At 45.6% G+C, this 20372-nt stretch overlaps 2 protein-coding genes and 1 long non-coding RNA gene across 6 annotated transcripts; 2 read left to right on the forward strand and 1 right to left on the reverse strand.

Annotated features, from left to right (window-relative positions):
* Positions 1-42: 42 nt before the first annotated feature.
* On the forward strand, positions 43-6988 carry pargl (poly (ADP-ribose) glycohydrolase, like). The gene is made up of 16 exons (XM_057018971.1): positions 43-2373; positions 2641-2945; positions 3042-3164; positions 3245-3325; positions 3404-3475; positions 3549-3635; positions 3706-3866; positions 3959-4038; positions 4116-4194; positions 4302-4377; positions 4453-4600; positions 4737-4815; positions 5308-5416; positions 5986-6079; positions 6162-6290; positions 6361-6988. The coding sequence occupies exons 2-16, from the start codon at positions 2649-2651 to the stop codon at positions 6489-6491; spliced, it is 1746 nt and encodes a 581-aa protein (XP_056874951.1). The 5' UTR covers positions 43-2373; positions 2641-2648; the 3' UTR covers positions 6492-6988.
* Positions 6989-7447: 459 nt separating this feature from the next.
* On the reverse strand, positions 7448-18904 carry ogdhb (oxoglutarate dehydrogenase b). Of its 4 annotated transcripts, XM_057018944.1 has the most exons (24): positions 18767-18904; positions 18587-18695; positions 17538-17937; positions 16732-16920; positions 16077-16170; positions 13595-13710; positions 13180-13334; positions 12883-13029; positions 12650-12740; positions 12223-12402; positions 12001-12129; positions 11699-11878; positions 11430-11582; positions 11046-11148; positions 10827-10955; positions 10612-10762; positions 10403-10530; positions 10134-10312; positions 9966-10037; positions 9351-9476; positions 9194-9266; positions 8896-9059; positions 8610-8764; positions 7448-8537 (listed from the first exon to the last, which is right to left on the reverse strand). In XM_057018944.1, the coding sequence occupies exons 3-24, from the start codon at positions 17760-17762 to the stop codon at positions 8417-8419; spliced, it is 3060 nt and encodes a 1019-aa protein (XP_056874924.1). In that variant the 5' UTR covers positions 17763-17937; positions 18587-18695; positions 18767-18904; the 3' UTR covers positions 7448-8416. The 4 variants fall into 4 exon arrangements, with proteins under 4 accessions (XP_056874924.1, XP_056874923.1, XP_056874927.1 ...); XM_057018943.1 differs by having other exon boundaries at positions 18587-18839; XM_057018947.1 differs by lacking the exons at positions 16077-16170; positions 17538-17937; positions 18587-18695; positions 18767-18904 and having other exon boundaries at positions 16732-16891.
* On the forward strand, positions 9043-14509 carry LOC130517258 (uncharacterized). The gene is made up of 3 exons (XR_008947662.1): positions 9043-9498; positions 11274-11412; positions 11490-14509. It is a non-coding gene; the product is annotated as an uncharacterized LOC130517258 (long non-coding RNA).
* Positions 18905-20372: the final 1468 nt, after the last annotated feature.

Raw genomic sequence — 20372 nt, forward strand, 5'->3', positions numbered from 1 at the left:
TCACCCGCAGATGATCACGTATGTATGATCCGCCTGATCTGTGGTTTCCTCCCAATCACCCCGCACCTCCAGCACCTACATGCATTGCTGCATGTGCCGGTGAAGTACGCTGCAACATGCATGCAGGGGTGTAGCTTTAAGTGGAAGACGGCGCTGCAGCGACGGGGCCGGCGATGAGGTTTCAGAGTCATTAGAGAGGTCTGCAGTATTTTGCCAGAGGGCAGTGCAGCACATTGAGAATAAAATGTCCAACCTGCCTGTGTTTTGCAGACCTCTGTTGCCCTGGAAACAGGTGCAGAGACTTCCCATTTCTTCATTTTTTTTCTCCACACTATCCATATCACACTCCCCACCACCACCTCTACACGCTGCTGCTGCTGCTGCCTGCCTGCCTTGCTGCTTCCTCCCCCACGACCTGCTGCATAGTACATTTTCACAGGCACACGCACGTAGACACGCTTTGCACACTCTTTCCAATTCACGCTGCAGTCATTTCACGACCACACAGGACAGAGTGACTGACGCCGCCATGACAGCAGAGCAGGCTGTAGCCATGACCCTGCTTTGACTCAGGTGCAACAACCATCAGTGCTGCACCATTCTGAACCCCAGGAGGAAAGAAAAGAGGGCCATTTGGGGAGGGCCCGAGGAGACAAAGAGAAACTACTGAAATCAACGCACAGTGGGAGGAAAAAACAAAGCTGGCAGCGCTCTGTTTCATTTTTGCTTTGTGTGGGCAGAGAGCATAAAAGTCAGTTCATTGGAAAGTCTTGCAGAATTAGCAGCGTTGAATGAGCATCCAGCTGCATCTGACAGCCTCTAATCTGATCCTTTTGGTCGTGACGAGCCGCCTCACAAGCGCAAACTGCGAAAGCGTCACTTTCCTGAACAGGAAATCGAGGATCAAGGTGACAAAGTGACAGCTGTGGAAGGTGATCTTTATTTTGAATCAGCTCATGGGACTGAGGGAGCAGATGGTTCAGCGTGTGGCGCTCGCAAGCCTGTATTTCATTGCGGCGTGTGACACGCTGAATATCCACGCGTCCAGTCGCAGGAAGGAGCTAAGAATTAAGCAAAAGTAGGAGCAAAGTTGCTGCAGGAGCGGAAACAAACCAGCCACACATGGAGACGAGCATCCACAGTGACCCCGGCCCCACAATTTCAGGCCTTTTTAAGTCATCTTGGTGATTCTGCACTCGTATGTGTGCATACCATTGTAGTGACTTTTATTTGGCAGGAGGCGGAACATTCCAAGGAAATGGCTGACCCAGAATAACACACAAATGCAGGATGACTTTAGCGAGCGAGGTCCTCCACCCTTTCATTGCCCGAGCGGGCTGACATGGCTCGCTCCTGGATCAGCACGTAGAGGAGTCACGCACACGTCGCCGAGCAAAGCACGCATGTAGCCACGCACATGACTATCACAGCGAGACCTCATGACAGCGTCCACCCCCGAGCTTCCCACCAACTCTGCTGTCACGTTCTCAGAGCGAACAAATCCTTCGGTGGCCGTCAGGAACCTCTGCAGAGCTCAACGTTACCGCGCATTGATCAAGATTAAGAAATGTTTGTGTTAAGTTGATTTCGATTGTGATCAAATGACTGCCAACAATTTATAATGTACAGAAGTAAATGAATACAGAAAAATTCCTATTGAGTGTTTTATATTGGGGTATGTGATGACAATAATTATAACATTTTCACTGGTATTTCCATTAAAATCCTCGACCCTGTGAATAATAATAGAATAAATAGGGAACAATTTTAGACGCATCATTCCAAGGCAATGTTAGTAAAAGACCTCTCCTTTGACACTGGCCTCGCTGCAGTGCAGATATGATGCCACATGATATTCCTGATCATTCAGATATGACAATGAGACTAAAGTATTCAGGAAAAATAACGGCAGTAAAACAGCGAGTGGGAAAACACTCGCTCACCACTGCCACCACGTGTTTGACATGGTGTACTGCATGCTGCGACGCTTGTTTATTTTGACATTTGTGTACATATATTACATACATAAAATACGGTTCCTTTTTAAAATATGTGTAATACTTATGTAAATATGTGTAATATTTATATGTGTGTGTGTGTGTATAGGAAATTAGCTATATTTTTATTGAACTTTTTCTTGTTTTTCACGTTAATTGGGTTTGGTTCTATGACTCTATAGTGTAACTGTTAAGTGTAGAGTCATTTTTCCATGGGAGTCAAAGTTTCCCGTGACTAATAATCAAAAGATCGCAGCTGGACGTCATCAAAACGCCATTTAAAATTCCCCGAACTGCGCAGTCTGGTTTCCGCGAAAAGCGAAACTAAACGTCTTCCTCTTCTGCTGCCTTGGCTTTGGTGTTCTTAAAAATCCCGGTAAGTTAAACAATTATTTCACCATTTTAAGTGTTAAAACTTCGACTTCGACCGATAAGAGTCCGTCATCGGACAGTTTCTTTCCTGTAGGCTGACTAAAGTTGCGTAAACATCGGGCCTCGCAAGGCTTCAACTGTGTTTTTTGTTTTTTTGTAAACGAGGGTGTTCTTCATGTTTATTAATAAGAGTTTCTTCCTTCCTGCTGGTTACTCTGAATCTATGTGGGGGGTTAGAGTTTTTAAAAGTCCCTTCTGTTTCCACTGAAAGGTCCAAAGATGGCGAGAAACGACAGTGTCCAGGTTGGACGACTGCTTCAGCCTGACTTTTTCAACACAGAAAAGCCCGATAAATATCACCAGAAGTGGGAAGCCGATTACTTCCTTTCCTCCCCTGGAACCTCTAACAGTGAAGCTCCACTCAAGAGAGAGACCTACAAACTGCAGCAGACGAAGTGCGACAGCTGTCCCGACCTGACGTTATGCTGTTTCCTGGAGGACCTGAAAACGATTACCAAGATCAAGAGAATTCTGGGACCCCTGGAATTCAGCTCAAGACACGCGGTTCTCATAGACGTAAGCAGGCGCTCGATCAGACGTGTTTGTGTTTTCAAATTCTTGTTTCTTCCGGGCGCCTGTGCGGCATTAAAGACGTTTCCTGTCCTTCCTCAGGTGTTCACTTTCAACGGAGCAGGAGGAATCGTGCCCCAGCCAGGCAGAGACAAATGGTCGAGCAACTATGTGAAGTTACCGTGCTCGCCCTCGAGCGTGTTGTACAGTAATTCAACCCCAAAGGTGTGTAACAGAAGTCAGCCTCAGCGGCTAACTAGCCCCGCGATCCCTGATGAAGTAAACATTCCGTTTGATTTTAACAGCAAGAGATGAGGTGGAGCGTGATCTCCAAGCAGCTCAAGAGGCTGGTGGAGAAGAAAACGGTGAACGCGGAGGATGTGGAGGTGAGTTAGGAGATATTTTTACACCGTGGTGGCGCCGCCCAACATGAAAGTGTTTAACCGTTTCTCGCCCGTTCTCAGAAAGCCATCATGAAATACAACCCCAAGTACAGAGGTCAGTGGTCCTTTGACGCCCTGAAAGAATTCGTTGAGGTGGGTGCTCCTGAATCCAAATCGCTTATTGGAAGTGTTTAAACACTCTGACCGAGTAAGTGACTCTTTTCAGTGGGCGGCGAGGATGAAAATCAACGTCGGCGGGCTTTTTCAAAAGATCGCGGCGTTGGCTTTGAAGCTGCCTGAATACGTGATGAAGGTACGCAAAGCTCCCAACGCCACCGGCGGGTGGCGACGGCCGCGCTGATTGTGGCCTCCCTTGTTTTCAGGACATCCCGCTGCTTCAGAGAGGAAAAGCCGCTTCCATCACTCTGTCGCAGGTTCAGATCTCCTGCCTGCTGGCCAACGCCTTTTTCTGCACCTTCCCCCACCGCAACACCACCATTTCCAAGTCAGAGTATCACAACTACCCCACCATTAACTTCAACAGGTGAGTAGGGCGTCATCATCGTCGCCGTGATGCTTTTAGACTGTAGACTCCACATCAGCGGAACATCTGGAACTTAATTCTGCTGTGCGTAGACTCTTCGAAGACCGCTCAGTGAGGAAGCTTGAGAAGCTGAAGGCCATCATGCACTACTTTCAAGTGGTGACCGATGACAGTGAGTTTGTGCCAAATCCTCAAAACACCAGCGAGAATTCGGTGCTGTGATGTAACCAGATGTCTGCAACTCTGTAGAAATCCAACTGGACGGACTGGTGACATTTGAGAGGCGATGCCTCCCTGATACCGATACCAATGTCCAAATCTGGAAGCGGTAATGACCAAAATGTTTTAAAACCACCTGGTTGTAAATCGGTGCTTCTCACAAGAACAAACCGGCTATAATGGATTGAGTTTACGGACTGTTTCATTCCTTGTCAGCTGTAAGGAGAAGATGAATATGCTGTACGTCTCATCGTACGGCACCATCGAGGATGAAGGCATCGGCATGCTGCAGGTAAGAACGGACCCGCGCACCCACGGGCCCCCTGCTGGCAGAGTTCTCAGGGGCGTTTGTTTTTGTTTCTTTCAGGTGGATTTTGCCAACAGCTTGTTGGGCGGAGGTGTTCTCAGCTCCGGCCTCGTGCAGGAAGAGATTCTTTTCCTCGTGAACCCAGAGCTGATTGTGTCGCGCCTCTTCACCGAGAAGCTCCAGGACAACGAGTGCGTGGTGGTTACAGGTAATCATCGCTGTCGTTCCATCGGTCGTGAAATCTGAGCTAAAGACGTGCTAAACGCTCCAGAGACCCGCTCCAGACGGGTAACGAATGCATCACTAAGATCAAGGAGGATTTAATCGCTGTGTCTATTTTCCAGGAGTTCAGCAGTTCAGCACCTACTCTGGATTTGGTGACAGCTTCAGATGGGAACGTCCATATCAAGACCCCACTGGAAGGTAAGAGCCCGCCGTCCAGCTTCATGCCTCTGGGTTTAGCTGGGAGGGAGTCTCTACTCTCTTCTACGTCAGCTTAGGCCCAGCATCCAGATGAGCGTAACCCTTTAACCTTCATTTTAATTCAGTCTTTATGCCCCCGCTCCTTGCTGGAAGGGTTCTCACGTCTCCGCCTGACTGCACATGCACAGTTTTAAAAATAGTGAAAATGTTCAGCAGCTGCACCTGATCAAACTACTACTACTAATCAAACTACAGCCTAAATCTGTTTGTTTCCGCACGTTGCACCGGTCAGGCTGATCAATATTAAATGTATCAATATAAAATTACTCCTTATTGAGCCGCTGTAGCCATATTATTTCCTTAATCTTTTAAATTTTTCTCTGTAGTTTCCGCTTTTAGCTGCCGCTCGACTGGCTGCAGGTGATAATTCCCCAGGGACGACGGGTTCTCTGTGGATCTAATGTGTTATTGAAATGAACGCCGTGTTTGTAGGGACAGGTGGGCTCGGAGGCAGCGGCAGATTTTGGCCATTGATGCCTTGAACTTTGACCACAAATGGAAGCAGTACAATATGAGAATGGTGGCACGGGAACTGAACAAGGTGAGGTGCTTTCCACGTGTGGAAATGTGTGCACATTAACACACGGTGGTCAATATACAAGTAGACATTAGATCGACAAAAAAAAATGGAATTTTTCTGTGTGCCACAAACATCACAGTAGTCACATGACTTCAGTGTGTTTATATCAGGGGCTGCTTTGTCTTTGTCACCATGGTGCAACAGATATTTTGCAAGATGAGGCAATAAAGTTGATACTTTTTAATATCTAGTTTTTTGAACCCTCAGCAAATCTCGTAAAACCCAGACCCAAACCAACGACATGTCAGCACTTTTGCCAGGTCTTCCTGTGTTGAGCTCAGCACAGAGCCCAGCGAGCACATACTGTAATTTATGATGCTACTACATCGGGAGAGGGGTGGCGGACCAGGGGACTGCAGAGTAGGTGCCGCAGTTTGGTTCAAATGTCTATCAGGATTCAGGTACTGGGGACGTCTTTGTTGAGCGTTGAGATAGCGATCAGGATAAATGAGTATCATCAGAGTGCAGGTCCAGACTTTAAAGATGTTTTATATATTCTCATCGATGTATATGAATGTGTGTCCCCGAAGGCCTACTGCGGATTCAAAAGCCAGGGAGAGGAGCCCGACATCGCCACGGGAAAGTGGGGCTGCGGTGCCTTTAATGGAGATTCACAACTCAAAGGTAAACATCTCTCCCTCCGACGGGCAGCTGATAATGAAAATAGGATGAAAGTTGAGCTGTTTTTCCTGCTCCGTCTGTTCAGCCATGATCCAGCTAATGGCGGCAGCAAGAGCCAGGCGGGGGTTGGCGTTCTTCACCTTCAGTGACGAGGTACTGGAGCATGGTCTGAAGCAGACCTACAGCCTTCTGAGGAAGAAGGGGACCACCGTGGGTGAGTGCTCAGCACAGGGGTTCACCTGTGGAGCCGAGTGTCATCTGATAAACTGATGTTTGATCCACAGGGGAACTGTTTGAGCTCCTGGTGGACTACTGTGCTATCCAGCAGGCATCTGGCACCTTCAACGTGGAGCTGTTTGACTACATCAGAACCCGCTTGCCTTCGTCAGATAAATTATCCAAGAGTCTGCTGTGAGCCACGTTTACGTGGGAACCAGCTTCGGTCATGTCAAATAGCTTTTCGGCTTTTTCTTGCATCTCACCTTAGCTCCATGCACACGTGCATAATAATGTAGCAATTTTTGAGTGTGAGGCCGAAAGGGGAAATGTACTGTTCCATGTTGAGAAATCAGGAAACGTGCTTTAATCTTCACATTATACTAATGTTTGAGTGTATTATTTCTTGTTTTTGTTTGTTACATCAGCACATACGCACCTTTTAAATTTTTGCAGACTTGCAGCTAGTGTTTAAAGTTGACATGTTTAAGATCGACGTGTTTCCTGTCTCTTTTGATTTTTTTAGTTTAGGTCATAACCTGACTAAAATGACCGATTTTATTCATAATGTAAACATTTATAATGCAATATAAATAAATCAACTGCACTATATTATGATATTATAATGAAATAACATTTAGTCCTTTAAAACCAAAAAAATGCCATGAAAATAAATATCAGGCAGAAAAACCGCAATCTTAGCAATTACAGTAATTGTCTCATTTCCAACTGCTTAGGGTGTGGGGGGGGCACATCCTAAGCAGTGAGGCCCAGACACTTGGCGTTCCCAGGCCAATCGACGCTTACAACCTCTCCAACATGTCTTAGGTCTGTTCCGTGGTCGCCCCCTGGATGGACACGTCTGAAACACCTTCTCAGAGGCCCAAAGCACCTCAGCTGGCTCCTCTCCTCGCTGAGGTTTCAGATGTCCGAGCTCCTCAGTCTCAGCAACGGTACAGAGGAAACTCATTTCAACTGCTCGTCTTCTCCTGTCATTTGTTATCCATCGGCCATATGCGAGGGGCGGAACATAGAACTTCCAGCTCACGTTATTTAAGTATATTCAACACTGACTTTTGACCTCTCGGCTTCACAGTCGTCATTGCTCAAACTGAGGAATGAACGGCGAAATAGGCGACGGTTCAGAGAAGAAGCTCGCTTTTGACCACAACATAAAAATGTTTCCATTTATTTACATGTTAAATCTGCAGCACAAGAAAGAAAATTCAGCACCTGTTAAAAGAACTGTAATATTTATTCATTTACAACAAAATGACATGGCAAAATAAATATCTGATTTGAGGCACTGAGGAAACTCAGGTTAGGATGTAATTGCTGCTCCTTAAATTAACTTCAAGTATTTATGGCACAAACATTTGCAGTGGTGTGGCAGGACAATGTGGTCACTGGAAGAGGAAAAAGGCTCAGAATAAAGGAGTTAATAAACAACCAGAGAATCAAAGCCTGTGAGCTGATGCTTAATTGTGGTAAAAGGGCAGAGATGTGTAAAACCCTGGTTTATTGCTGAAATATGTTGGAGAATCTCACACTGACACTAAGGTCTAATTGCTAAATAGGCACTACGAAGGCACCTAAAAAGACTTAGATTTACCCAACCACTTATCTAACTTAAGCAAACTGTTTTTAACTTAGTATTCAAATTTAATCAAAAAATGATCCAGCCAATGACTAACTGTGGTTTCCCCACCTTTAAAACCTGAAGCACCTGGGAACAAAGTGAAACCACGAGTAGATTATTTTGCTTTGGTGTAAAGGAGCAAAAGCGTTTACAGGAGCTACGCTGACTCTTCCCAACTAAACTAATAAACTGGTCTTTGTTTGTCTCTCTCTTCTCTTTCAGGCATTTATGGGTCTGCAGGGTTCAAGTGTTCAAGCAGCAGTTTAAAACCAACTTTAAAAAGGACTTTCTTTATAAATGGATAGATTTGTTTCCCTTGAAAGTAGCGCCCACCATCGTGAACATGAGGTTTCATGGCGATCGGCTTTGATATCGTCGGCACAGTGTGTTATACCTGTGTTACGCCTGATATGTCAAGACAAATCAGATGCCAAAGGAGAAGTGAATGCAGGCAGGTTTGTTCTTCCGGCGGAGTGTAGCAGTGTCTACTGTCTTCCTGAGAATGCCTCCAGGTCAAAGGCCGTGTCCAGGAAATGCTGGAGCTCCACCAGATGGGTGTGTTTGTTTCCAGTAGCGGGAGCCGCTGCAGGCTCACGACCAACGTACCTGAAACACACGCAAGGACTCAGCCTGGCTGGACGCACTAGAAGCACAGAACGGAATCCCCAGCAAGCTCACCAGACGGGGCGGCGGTGCTGGGTGGTGTTGGAGATGCGGGGCTTGACGTAGTCGTAGTAACCCTGGTTCTTGTGCTCCTCCTGGCACCACACCAGGTCGGCATTGATGTACTGATCGATTTCAGCCTTCACCAGATCAAAGGGGAATGGAGAGAGCTGCAGAGAGAAAGAGACGCGTCTGAGCAACAGGAATACAACAATCGACCTGCGTCAGCTGATGGATTCACAATTTGACCTCTAACCCCATGGCACCGTTTGGACACCTGGAAGAAGGTCGTGCACCGTACCTGCTCGATGCGCACGACCGCGACGGCATCGTCCATGCCTCTGTTCTTGCGTTCTCGGATCAGCTCATAGTAGACCTTGCCGGTGCAGAAAACCACTCTCTTCACCTTTTGTGGGTCGACAGTTGTGGGCCCGTCATCTGGGATTATCCGCTTAAAGTGTGTGCCTGCGAGATAACGCACACACACGCAGTTACACACGGAGACTAATCCTACTGTAAATTCCAGAACAGAAGAGGTTCGGGTCTTTCATTTTCTCCATTTCCCCAGCAAATCCCACACTTGTCCTGTCAATTCTCACCTGGCAGCATGTCATCAAAGCTGGATTTGGCCTCTGGGTGGCGCAACAGTGACTTGGGAGTAAACACGATCAGCTGGTGTCGGTCAGATAAACAGAACGAGTGATCAGCCGGAACATCATGTTGTGGGCAGGGTCACGTTCTCTGTTTCACACTCACGGGCTTCCTGAAGGGCAGCAGGATCTGTCTGCGGAGAACATGGAAGTAGTTCGAGGGCGTGGAGCAGTTGACAACAATCCAGTTACAGTCGAACAACTGATGCACTGCGAAGTCCTCGGTCACAATCTGCCGGACAGTGGAGACAAAGGTAAACACCGGAGACATGGTCATCAAATGATACCTAAACATCTTTAAATGCAGAGGTGCCCCCCCCCCCCAACACACACACACACACACACATTTTTATAAAAGCACTTTCCTTACGCAACATTCCTGTAATTACTGGTGCTTCTCCTTTTGTGCTCTAGTCATTTCCTGTTTGTTCAGCTAATATGGGAGTTCTCGGCATGACATGAATTCCAAGGTCAGCTGACTTGATTTGCAGGAAAAGGAGCATCAGGTGGTTGAAGCTTTATTTAGAAATTCATTCTTGAATATTCTTACTACGGTGCTAAAGGAACAGAAAGGAATCTGAAGCTCTTTCTGTCATTTAGAGGCACTCCTGGGTAGTCTGTGCCTCCAGGTGTCACAGGATCGTGGAGGCAGCCTGACTTTAATACAAGAAACTTTTTATCTACAAACTCTGTACTGAGCAGGTTTCTGACACCAACTCACAGGAGATGCATCTGGGTCATCGTTGCACATCTGTAGAAATCTTTCAGGCCGGGCAGATGAGTGTTCTGGACCCTGAGGAAGGCGCAAAATGGAGCAAGAGGACAAAAGTGACGTGTTACAGGCTTATTGGAGCTCGTGCAGGAGAATGCTGCAGATCAGTGATCTTACCATTCCCTCCATGCCGTGAGGAAGCAGCAGGACGATGCCATTCTGTCGAACCCATTTGGCCTGACCCGGACTGATGAACTGGTCGATGATGCACTGAGCTGTGTTGTGAAAATCTCCAAACTGGGCCTCCCACAGAACCAGTGCATTTGGACTGGCCATAGCGAAGCCTAATTCAAAACCTGCACCAAATAGCAGGCAGAAACACATCTAGGTCAATAAAAGTCAAACACAGCGACGACTTACAGGAGCGGAGCGTTTAAGGAGGTTACCTAAGACTCCGTACTCAGACAGCGAGCTGTTGCAAACGGTGTAAGGAGCTTGACTGGTGGAGATGTGGTTCATCGGGATGCAGATCCTCTTATCAACGTTCTGGTCATGAAGAACATGATGCCGGTGGCTGTGAAACAGAAAGGAGAGAGACGACAGTGGTACAGATCTGGATTACTCGTATTAGTCTATTTTCAGGGCATCTTCTTACCTAAACGTGCCCCTCTCCACATCTTGACCACTGAGACGTACATGGATTCCATCCTGGAGCAGAGAGCCAAAGGCCATATATTCCCCAAGAGCCCAGTCGCACACACGCTGACTCACCATGTTTGCACGGCTCTTCAAGATACGAGTCAAACCTGAAAGAAAACAGCGATATCAACTCGCACTTTTTGGAATGAAGCGGGAGGACGGTGGACGGACCTCCGTGTATGGTGAAGTCTTTTAGTGGGACCGAGGAAGCAATGCTTCCGATATGACAGAGCTGTTCTTCGGGGATGCCGGTGGAGTTACAGCTCATTGTTTTTGGTTGTCCATCCAGTGTAAAAAAATCTGCAGGTGCACAAACAGGTAAACAAAAAAAAAAAAAGAATGAATAAACATGAGTAAATATCCCTCTTTAACAGGGGTAACAAAACAAACCGGGCCACGGCGAGTCCAGCCAGTGTTTGATGTGAAGGATCTTTTCATCTTTGGAGCGACTGTACGCATCTTCGCAGATTTTGTCATACTTTGCTACTTCCTCCTGAAGGAGAAGAAAGCCTGCACTTCAGCAATGATGACAACGATCATTGTTCAGTCAATGCCAGGAAATTTAGGCGTGCCCTTATGAAATGTTCAAAGCGTCTGCGTGTTGTGTTATCATTGCAGATATTTCATCCTGCAGAAGGTAAATCTATCTGCACTTAACAGGCTGCTAACCTGCTAAAGACAGAATCACCTCTAAATTCAAGCTACAGCTGAGACAGTCGCTCATAAACATCAGAACGCATGTATCAACGCTCAACAGGTACGAGGTTGGTTTACCTGATACTCTTGTAGTGTGATGACTCCCTCAGCAATGAGCTTTTCTGCATACATTTTCAGGACGCCCTTTTGCTTCTTGATCTTCTTGTACATCAGCGGCTGGGTGAACATGGGCTCATCCATCTCGTTATGGCCGTTACGTCTGTAGCACACCTGGAGATGAATACGGGGAAGAACAAGCACGACCGGGCATCAGCAATGATGTTCAAACTTCTATTGCTTTGAAGAAAGGCGACTTTAATATGGCGGAAAACCAATTCTGAACATACCAGGTCTACAACCACATCTTTATGGAACGTGTTCCTCCATTCAGCTGCCACCTTACACACATACATCACGGCCTCTGGGTCATCGGCATTGACGTGGAAGATGGGAGCGTTGACGACTCGAGCCACATCTGTGGGGTACGGGGAGGAGCGCGCCATTCTGGGATCAGTGGTGAAGCCGATCTGGGAGGACGATAAGAGCGGTTTGTGACCGCGTGAAAAATCTGCTGACATAATTATAACAACCTCCTGTTTTACCATCATCACTATTTACCGTCATCACTAAGTTACAGGTGTTTACACACCTGGTTGTTGACCACCACGTGTATTGTGCCGTGTGTGGTGTAGGAGGGTAGGTCAGACAGGTGGAAGGTCTCGTAAACGATCCCCTGGCCTGCGAACGCAGCATCACCGTGCAGCAGAATGGACATCACCTGCGCAACCATTCAGCATCATGACAAACATCTTACAAAGAAGAGAGGGCGATGTTTATCTTGGTGTTTACACCTGCGCCTGGCTCAGCTTACCCTCTTGCCCTCTGCGTCTCCGCTGTAGAACTGCTCCGCTTTCGTCTTGCCCTGCACCACCGGATCCACGGCTTCCAGGTGGGAGGGGTTCGCCATGAGTGACATTGTGATGTACTTGTTGCTGACTCGGTTCAACCACCTGTGATACATCCCCAAGTGATATTTCACATCGCCAGAGCCCTGAGAACAAAAGAAATCGGATTTTAGTCAGAATTTAGCCACATTTTGAAGAGTCGAAGAGAGCAGCTCGACTCCAGACTCCTATTTTTTGAATCATCTTTGACTTCTTTAGGTCAGAACATAATGCCAGAAGATCTCACAAGACACTGCGTAGGTTTATTCTGCCACTTTTATATTACAGTTGGTGAATTAAAAGTGAAGTATTTCAATCATTGCTACTAAAACACAACAAGCTGCCGTCTCAAACCTCATCTGCAGCCTCAAGCTTGGAGTCAAACTGGCAGAAGATCTGGTCGAGTTCCTTGCGAATGACATTGGCCAGCACATTCAGTCTTCCCCTGGACAAAAGATGCAGCAGGGAACAGATTTGATGTAGTCGCAGCACGCATGAGTGTCGGCAGAGACACGACCAGTAAAGCTCCAGTCTGACAAACCGAGCGTCCTGTTGGAAGAAGTGATTGTGCGTTTCTCCATCTTTACCTGTGAGGCATTCCCATGATAATGCTCTCCACTCCGCTCTGACTGGAAATGTCAATGATTGTCTTGAGGGCAGGGATGAGGGATTCACATCCTTCCAGGCCGAATCGTTTCTCTGAAGACCACTTCTTCTGGAGGAACTCTTCAAACCTGTGAACAAGAGGTGGCGCTGCTGCTTCACACTGAGCCAGGGCAGCATCTCTCCCCTCCTCCACAGACTCACGGAAACCCCATTTTCCACATGCCTTGAATGCTTTTATAGCTGATTACAGAGGTGTGTTGAGGAAGCGACGCACAGACCTTGTGGATCTGATCACCCGGCCTAAAAGAGTCCTCTTCTCCTCGAGACTGAACTTCATGATTCCAGGTGTCTCAAACCTCTCTCTGATCCAATGGCACTGCTGCACGTCATTGATGAACATGAACTCCACCCCAATGTGCTGACAGTAGGCCATCTGCAGCAAAGACAGGCGCGTTGTGATGTTTAAGAAAGAAAATGCTCTGCGTCTTTTAGCTTTGGGTCAAATGTTCAGGACCTGTTTAGGCCTCTTTTATAAATTTCCAGCAAATTGTCAGTCATTCACATATGACTCCTTCCGAAAAAGATTCTGGAACATTTCTGGGAAAACTGATGAATTTTAAAGTTTCAATCATGTTAAAGTTTTGGAGAAAGTTAAGGAAAGAAAAAAATGATCGGGAACTTATGAGCCATCACCTCGAGCCGACGTATAATCTCTCTGAGAGGCAGGGCGCTCTCACCCCCTCCGATGTAAGTGGTTTTGGGCAACCGGAATACTTTGTCCAAATGGGATTCGTCCAGGCCATTAAAACCTGTAGAAATGGCGAGAAAAGTGTCAGCAAACAAGCACAGACAAGTATAACTTTGGGAAAAACAGAGCCAGAAGATCACATGAAGAAAGACAAAACGAACAAGAAGTTTGAAAATCAGAAAATACAGGTAGAATTTGGTTTTCACATCTGGCAGACAACTCCTAAAATTCCTAAAGTTTCCTAAAGATTCCACATTTCTAAAGTTCAGTGTGTCTAACTTATGTACAGTTATTTCCATTTTTTATCTCTCCTTTTCTCTGTCCAGATTGTTATCTTTTATATTTAAACTGCCAAATCATGTTTAAATAAGACACACATGGGTATCATCATCTGCAAAAAAATGTATTTTTGGCTCACTTTTACATTAAAAATGCTAAAGAAAAAATGAACGTGTTGGTGAATACATTGATACAGTTTATGTGACTTTTTAAATTCCGAACAAGGATTCATAACCACCTATTACAATAGCCTTGTTGAAACTTGCACTCTTGACACGTTCAGCCTAAAACCACAACCCCCCCCCCCCCCCGAAGTATCAGGTTTCCTTAAAATGCTGGTAAACTGGCTGGGATTAGTCCTCATTTCTTTGCCTTTTTTGTCATTGATGAGTAAAACTGTCGATGTTTGCACAGAGAATGGGGCGTTATATTTAAACCCGATCCAGGTAAGGCTAAATTAAATGTTTTTTACCTCACCAAAGCGTTTGTGTGTTCAGTGACATATGAGTCTGACTACAGCCATAAGACAGCTATGTTTGTTTATAACCTGCAAATGAATAAAAGCAAGACTTCTGGTTTTATCAGGCATGTTATTTTAGGTTATGCAGAACAGCAGAATGCAGAAGTTCTACATCCTGAATTGTTTCACCTTTGTGTTAATTTTAGCATTACGCATCTAGTTAGGTATCCAGAGCAGCCAGGTGACTGCTGTCACGACGCTGTTGCAAAGCCGGGAAGCTTCTGTTTAACTTTAGTTGTTCTAATGACATTTCGGATGAGTTATGTGCTTCTATTCTTCTATGTGCTACATTATTTAAGCCACCAACTGGACTAAATCCTGCCACATCTCTCTTTAGTAGCAGTGTTCTTTCCAAGATATTTTCGCAAAAGTCCCACAACGGTTCCCAGAGCATTTAAGAATTCTCTGAAAATACAGAAAAACTAAAGAATTAGATGGTACTAAAGTAAGTTTTAGTCACCTGTGGAAGCTATGTTAGCTAAAACATCAGAAATGTCTGAAATTAAGAATTCCCACTTCCCAATCTATCTCTTAAAATAGCGTTTTGAGATGATAAAATTATTTGGCCGCTGCTTGGGCTGAGTTTGTGTTTATCTCCAGTGTGCATGATGTTCTGCGTGCACATAACAGAGATATGGACGGAGGGAGGGTTGTACGACTGAGTGTTTGTGCATCACTGTCAGCAGATTAGCGTGGGGCTGCTGCGCTGAGCGCAGGACATTCTCAGTCCTATACCTCAGAGTCAGCTCTCTGTCCTGCATAAGGGATCTTTAGACTTTGCTCTCCTCACACACACTGACCCACACCCAGAAATGTAATTCCTTCATCAAAGTCAAAAAAAAAAAGAATAAAGAATAGTCAAAGTGTGTCTGGTCGCTATCTAATCAGAGTAACATTGTAACGAAGTAGTGTTTGGCCTCATCTGTGACTGAGCAAAGGTTAACACGAGCCAATAAACACGTCTGTGCACACACCTTTCTCCAGAGGTGCAGCCCAAACAGAACAGACCCATAGACTCTCGTTTGTTACAGGTGTCATTTTTGGATTTGCTGTTTGTTTGATGGCTGTGAAGCTCGGCCTTATCGCCACAGAGCACCATCAAAACAATCACCTGCTTTTGAGCAAAGAGGCCCTTTCATCAGGGACAATGACACCAACACACGTGCGCACATGCGTGCCCGTGCCCCCGCGCACGCTTTCCAATATGTTCTCTTTGCACCACTGCGACAAAACTGACACATCCCATTTTGAGCTGAGTGGTGGCAAATCAGCGACAGATCATGCAGGCCTGTCAAACCGGCTGGTTTCATAATGTGTGGTGATGCACAGCAGGAAACAGGATCAAGCATGAGTGAGCCATTAGTTAATGATTGACAGGAAACATACATTCTGACAAATTAATTCTGAGGGTTTATTTGGACACACAGATAAACCCGGACTGGCAGGAACTGTCACATAAAAAGGTAATGAATGTGGTGATAAAAGGCAAGGCTGTGATCCAAGATGACAGAGGAGAGCCGTGCCAATGTTAAAACCAGTTACACCAGTTAAGAAACACCAGATTTCAGTTTAAAAACACAAAACATCCCCAAACATAATGAGGACATGAGACAGAAAAGAGATTTTACCAATGTTCTGGAAGCCAATGGCGCATGGTGCATCATCAAAGTCCACACAGCTGATCTCCAGAGGGTCTAACTTTGCTATGTGGTGCCCTCGTACCTACAACCAGGAACACTCAGGTCAGACTATGTGTATTAGTGTATTTGTGCATGTTAATAAATCTTGTATTTTACTGTACAGTGGGTGGTAAACACTGGTGAAAGCCCAGAGAGGGAGCTTACTTTTAGCATGTACTCTTCCCAAAGAGGAAGCAAGTAAAAAAATAAATAGTTTATTAAAAGTAGAATGTCCTGTGAGTCATAATCCCTTTCCTTTATGTGTCACATTATCAGCAGTGTTTTCTGGATGGGTTCGCTGTCCTCGTGTTACTGTATTAAATGCTCAGAATCATAGCATTTAGCATACATGCATACCTACTAACATACATACAAATGCTAAGCGTGTACACAGTTCATCGTTGTTTACACTCACTCACGACATACAGGACATCTTATCTGTGTACAAATAGAAAAGAGTCCCCCAGACTTGTTTGAGACATCCGACTTTTTGTTGCATAGCTGACGATAGTTTCAATAATTATATTATAACTGCATAAAACCTCACGCAGTGTTAATAAACAATCAGCTATGACATCATTGGTTCAGGCCTGGTATAGTTTACCTGGTATGCTCGAACGAGGGATTGCACGGCTAAGTGATCCGCCACCAGCTCCTCGATATTGGGCTGAGCCCCCACAAGTGTCTGGGCACCGGTCAGTCCCTGAGAAGGCTTGAGGAGGGACGAGGGGCTCTGGTAAGCCGCCCCAGGTGGAACCCCGGCGTTGACGTTACGGAAAAACACATCCCAAGACTGCAGGAGAGAGAAAACCAAGAGATGATTTAACCAAAGTACTTCAAAAAGATGCCGCGCAGGTCGAAACCATCTCAAAGGTGCTGACTTTGAACGTGCATGACAAGCTGGCATGAGCAGCAAGATGATCGATGCTGCAGTGATACCTGCCAAACTACATCAATAACAACACTGCTGAGATTAAATTATACTTGTAACCTGAGCAAACTGTGAAGACCTTTTTTTATATGGTGTGTCTAGAGTTTTAAGTATTCTACTGAGCTGTCAATCATTTTAGCATCGTATCACATCTCTGTGCTGTTTTCAAGCATCCTATAGGCTTAGGATTAGTGGGCGGAGCCTGGATTCTACAGTGATTTCAAGGGCCTTGTTCTTTCCTTTATCACTGAGGAATGTTCGAAGCAGGTGATCCTACAGGGTTTCTCTGCTTCGGTCCGCTGAAGGACGTGTTGATCTCTCGCCTGACTTGGGGCTCATCGCCACACGTTGGTTTCCCAAACATAAAACACTTCTCACAGCGACTGCAGGCGCTTTGGTGGCTGCAGGTTGCAGCGTTGTAAGTTTCAGAAGAGTTTTACCAAGGATACATTTTCAATAACCATGGAAGCATACTGCACCTTGTGGACATTCTTTGGATTTTCCAGCCATGCATAATACATCTCCTCCATGTAGTTGGTGCTGGTGCCGTTCAGAAAAGGCTCCGACGTGTTCAATTGTCTGGAGGGCGGAACCCTCCGTGGGCCCGCTGTGGTCACCGACAGGCGCGGTTGTGACAATCTCTGAGCTGCCTGTGCACCGGTTAAAGGCCGCAGCCTCAGAAAGGTAGTCCTTAAATGATGCATGTCTGCAAATCGGCCACTTTTCCTCCTGGCTGAAGAGTGCAACGGCACCCTCCTGCAGCGAGACTCTCAAGGCAGCTGAGCGGAATCTCCACTTGGTTCTGGTTACTGGCTGAACCAGTGAGGCTGGTGTCACCACAGCTCCGGCTCCCAAAGGACCGGCGCCTGTTTACTGTTCCTTTACAGGGAGAAAATCATTAATGTAACAGTATTTACTTTAAATGAAAAACTAGTCATTATTTTAACGAATGGGTAGATTTCTGCACCTTCGGTTAATATTTAAAAAGGCGTGTTTGCGCCGGTAGCTACAATGTATTAATATTAACTCTCAGCTCCCATCATCTGTATAGGATTTCTTAATAGGTCGTATCCAGCAGTGGATACCACCCACAAATCATTTGGAATTTAAACTTAAATTGTAATCCCTCAAAATCCCATCAATTTTAGAATCTGAACATGCTCTAATAAATACACCAGTAGTGTAACGTGAGCGAGATCAAACATCCTTGGGGACATATTAGGCGGGTAATTGCTTTGGATTTAAATATATAAATAGCCGGATATGCGGGTAGTCGCATGACAAAAGCACAACCTTATCACTTGAGAGCAAATGTATTTTCCTCTCTTTAAACTGCTAATTCGAGTGTCTCCATCTCTCTGTTCTTGGCTCCCATCGCAACACTGTTGTCCCTGAAAACTCTTGGTCTCTCCGAGTGGAGGCTCTCCTAAAAACCAGCTGTTTGTCGCTGGAAGAGGAGAAATGACTGCCAAATAAAGCTAAAACAGCTGCCAGCGTTCGGGCAGAAGTCCGAGTTCGGTGCACCTACCGCTTCCGCAGAGGGGTTCGCGCTCGCGCTGTTGTCTCCGCAGCCTCGCGGACCGTGAACGAAAAGCCGACTCAGCGCGAGCTGGATGCGCTGTGCGCTCGCGGGAGCTCTGTGCCGGAAGAGAATGTCCGCGTGCGTAAAATCGAAACTTTGACGCCCAGAAAGTACAAATAGTCTCACTTCACGGGCCAAACTTCCCGGTGAGTCGGCAGCTCCTCGCCGCGGAGACGACCTCAGCCATTTTGGCGCCTCGGGGGGACACCAGGTTTCGAACCCCCACCCCCCAGGTGGAGCCAGTCAACAAAGATAGGAAAGAGAGTGCAGATAAGGGACAGGTTAATTATTCGATAGCTTTATGCGAAAGGGAAGCTGCTGTTCTTTACATTGTTAATAACAAGTGCTTTGTTAGGCATTTAGCAGCAACGTCTGCCTTCACTTACTCCGGACTTCGTTTAAATCACTCATGGCGACCAGATATCAAAACTGAGGCAAATACAAGTAAAGATATTGCGGTCTTCTTTCAAAGAAGCAAAGAAAATGCTTCTTAAATTAACCCCACTTTTTCCTCCAAAGACCCTCTGAGGTTATCCCCAAATCCTGTAGATACCTGTTTGTCAATTCGATTTGATGAAAATGTCTTTTGTTAGCAGAGCTCATGCTAATGCTAATGAACTCTTTGTTCGTGCCTAAAAAGACCCTGAGAGCTGAAGAAAGACGCTCTCACCTCCCCCCAGCTTGACCCTGTGAAATCACAGCTCCCAGCAGTGAACGAAACAGAGTGGGAAGATTCCCATACAAACACAACACTAACTGACTACTTAATTTGTGTAGAATATCAGTTAAAATCAAACCTGGTCCATATATGGTTGGCTGCTCAAGATTAAGGGAAGTTTTTGCTATTTTATGATGTGCTAACCAAATAATGGTGTTCAGCGCGACCCAAAGAGTAGTTGAGGTCAAAGGCCAAACACAAGAGTGTGGGGGAGAGCTTAAATTATAATAATGCGCCAACAAAGGGGGCAACAGCAGGAGGCTGGAGAAGGATCCTCATTGGAATCCCCACAGTAAATAACCCGACCACATGCTTGTGTTGGTTTTTAGTGAAAGTTTACATATGTTACATGTGCAGCAACACCACCACAATGGCTGTATTTAATCTACAATGAGGTTTATCGCGCAAAACATAGCTTCAAATTTGTATTTGATGTAATAATATATGTATGACCTTAGGCAAACTGTAGTTAACTAAAGCATCATGGGCAAGATCAGAACTTTTGACTTTACCACAATGCCACAATTTGCAATGTAAAAGCTTGATTAACAGTACACACTGTGCCGAGTACAACTTGAGCACTCTTTCATAATAGTATTGGGAAATTACTTGATTGCGGAACCCCGTTCTTATGAAAAAGGAAGTCATTTTATGTCAGTGCTAATGACTCAAAAAATTGATCTTGAGTCAGTAAATTGTTTTAAATATGTTGTACAACTTAAAAACATATTTGTCAGTTGGTAGGCCTTTGACTGCGTAAATGATTTCTTTAGTTTGTACTTCAGAACAGCAATAAAGATCAAACTTTGTACCTATGACAATGATTACGTAACAGAAAAGTGAATCATGTTCCTGATCTGATAATGGGCTCATCACTCCTGTGATGGGCTGTCAGCCCAAGAATGGAGAAGACAGAAAAACACTTGTAAACATCAGTAGTTGGGAGGGGTTTTTTTGTTTTGTTTTTAATTTTCAATGTAAGTTCAGTCAGGAATTACAAAAATAACCACAAGA

The sequence above is a fragment of the Takifugu flavidus genome, chromosome 20 (assembly GCF_003711565.1).
Source record: "Takifugu flavidus isolate HTHZ2018 chromosome 20, ASM371156v2, whole genome shotgun sequence".
NCBI lineage: Eukaryota > Metazoa > Chordata > Actinopteri > Tetraodontiformes > Tetraodontidae > Takifugu > Takifugu flavidus.

What these genes read in the sequence shown, in the direction of transcription:
- pargl (XM_057018971.1), top strand. Translation starts at nt 2,649, where the DNA reads ATGGCGAGAAACGACAGTGTCCAGGTTGGACGACTGCTTCAGCCTGAC. An exon ending in GACACGCGGTTCTCATAGAC is followed by an intron (nt 2,946 to 3,041) that starts GTAAGCAGGCGC and finishes GTCCTTCCTCAG; the next exon opens with GTGTTCACTTTCAACGGAGC. An exon ending in ACAGTAATTCAACCCCAAAG is followed by an intron (nt 3,165 to 3,244) that starts GTGTGTAACAGA and finishes TGATTTTAACAG; the next exon opens with CAAGAGATGAGGTGGAGCGT.
- ogdhb (XM_057018944.1), bottom strand. Translation starts at nt 17,762, where the DNA reads ATGCATCATTTAAGGACTACCTTTCTGAGGCTGCGGCCTTTAACCGGT. An exon ending in AGATTATACGTCGGCTCGAG is followed by an intron (nt 13,335 to 13,594) that starts GTGATGGCTCAT and finishes TCTTTGCTGCAG; the next exon opens with ATGGCCTACTGTCAGCACAT. An exon ending in TGCTGCCCTTCAGGAAGCCC is followed by an intron (nt 9,267 to 9,350) that starts GTGAGTGTGAAA and finishes GACCGACACCAG; the next exon opens with CTGATCGTGTTTACTCCCAA.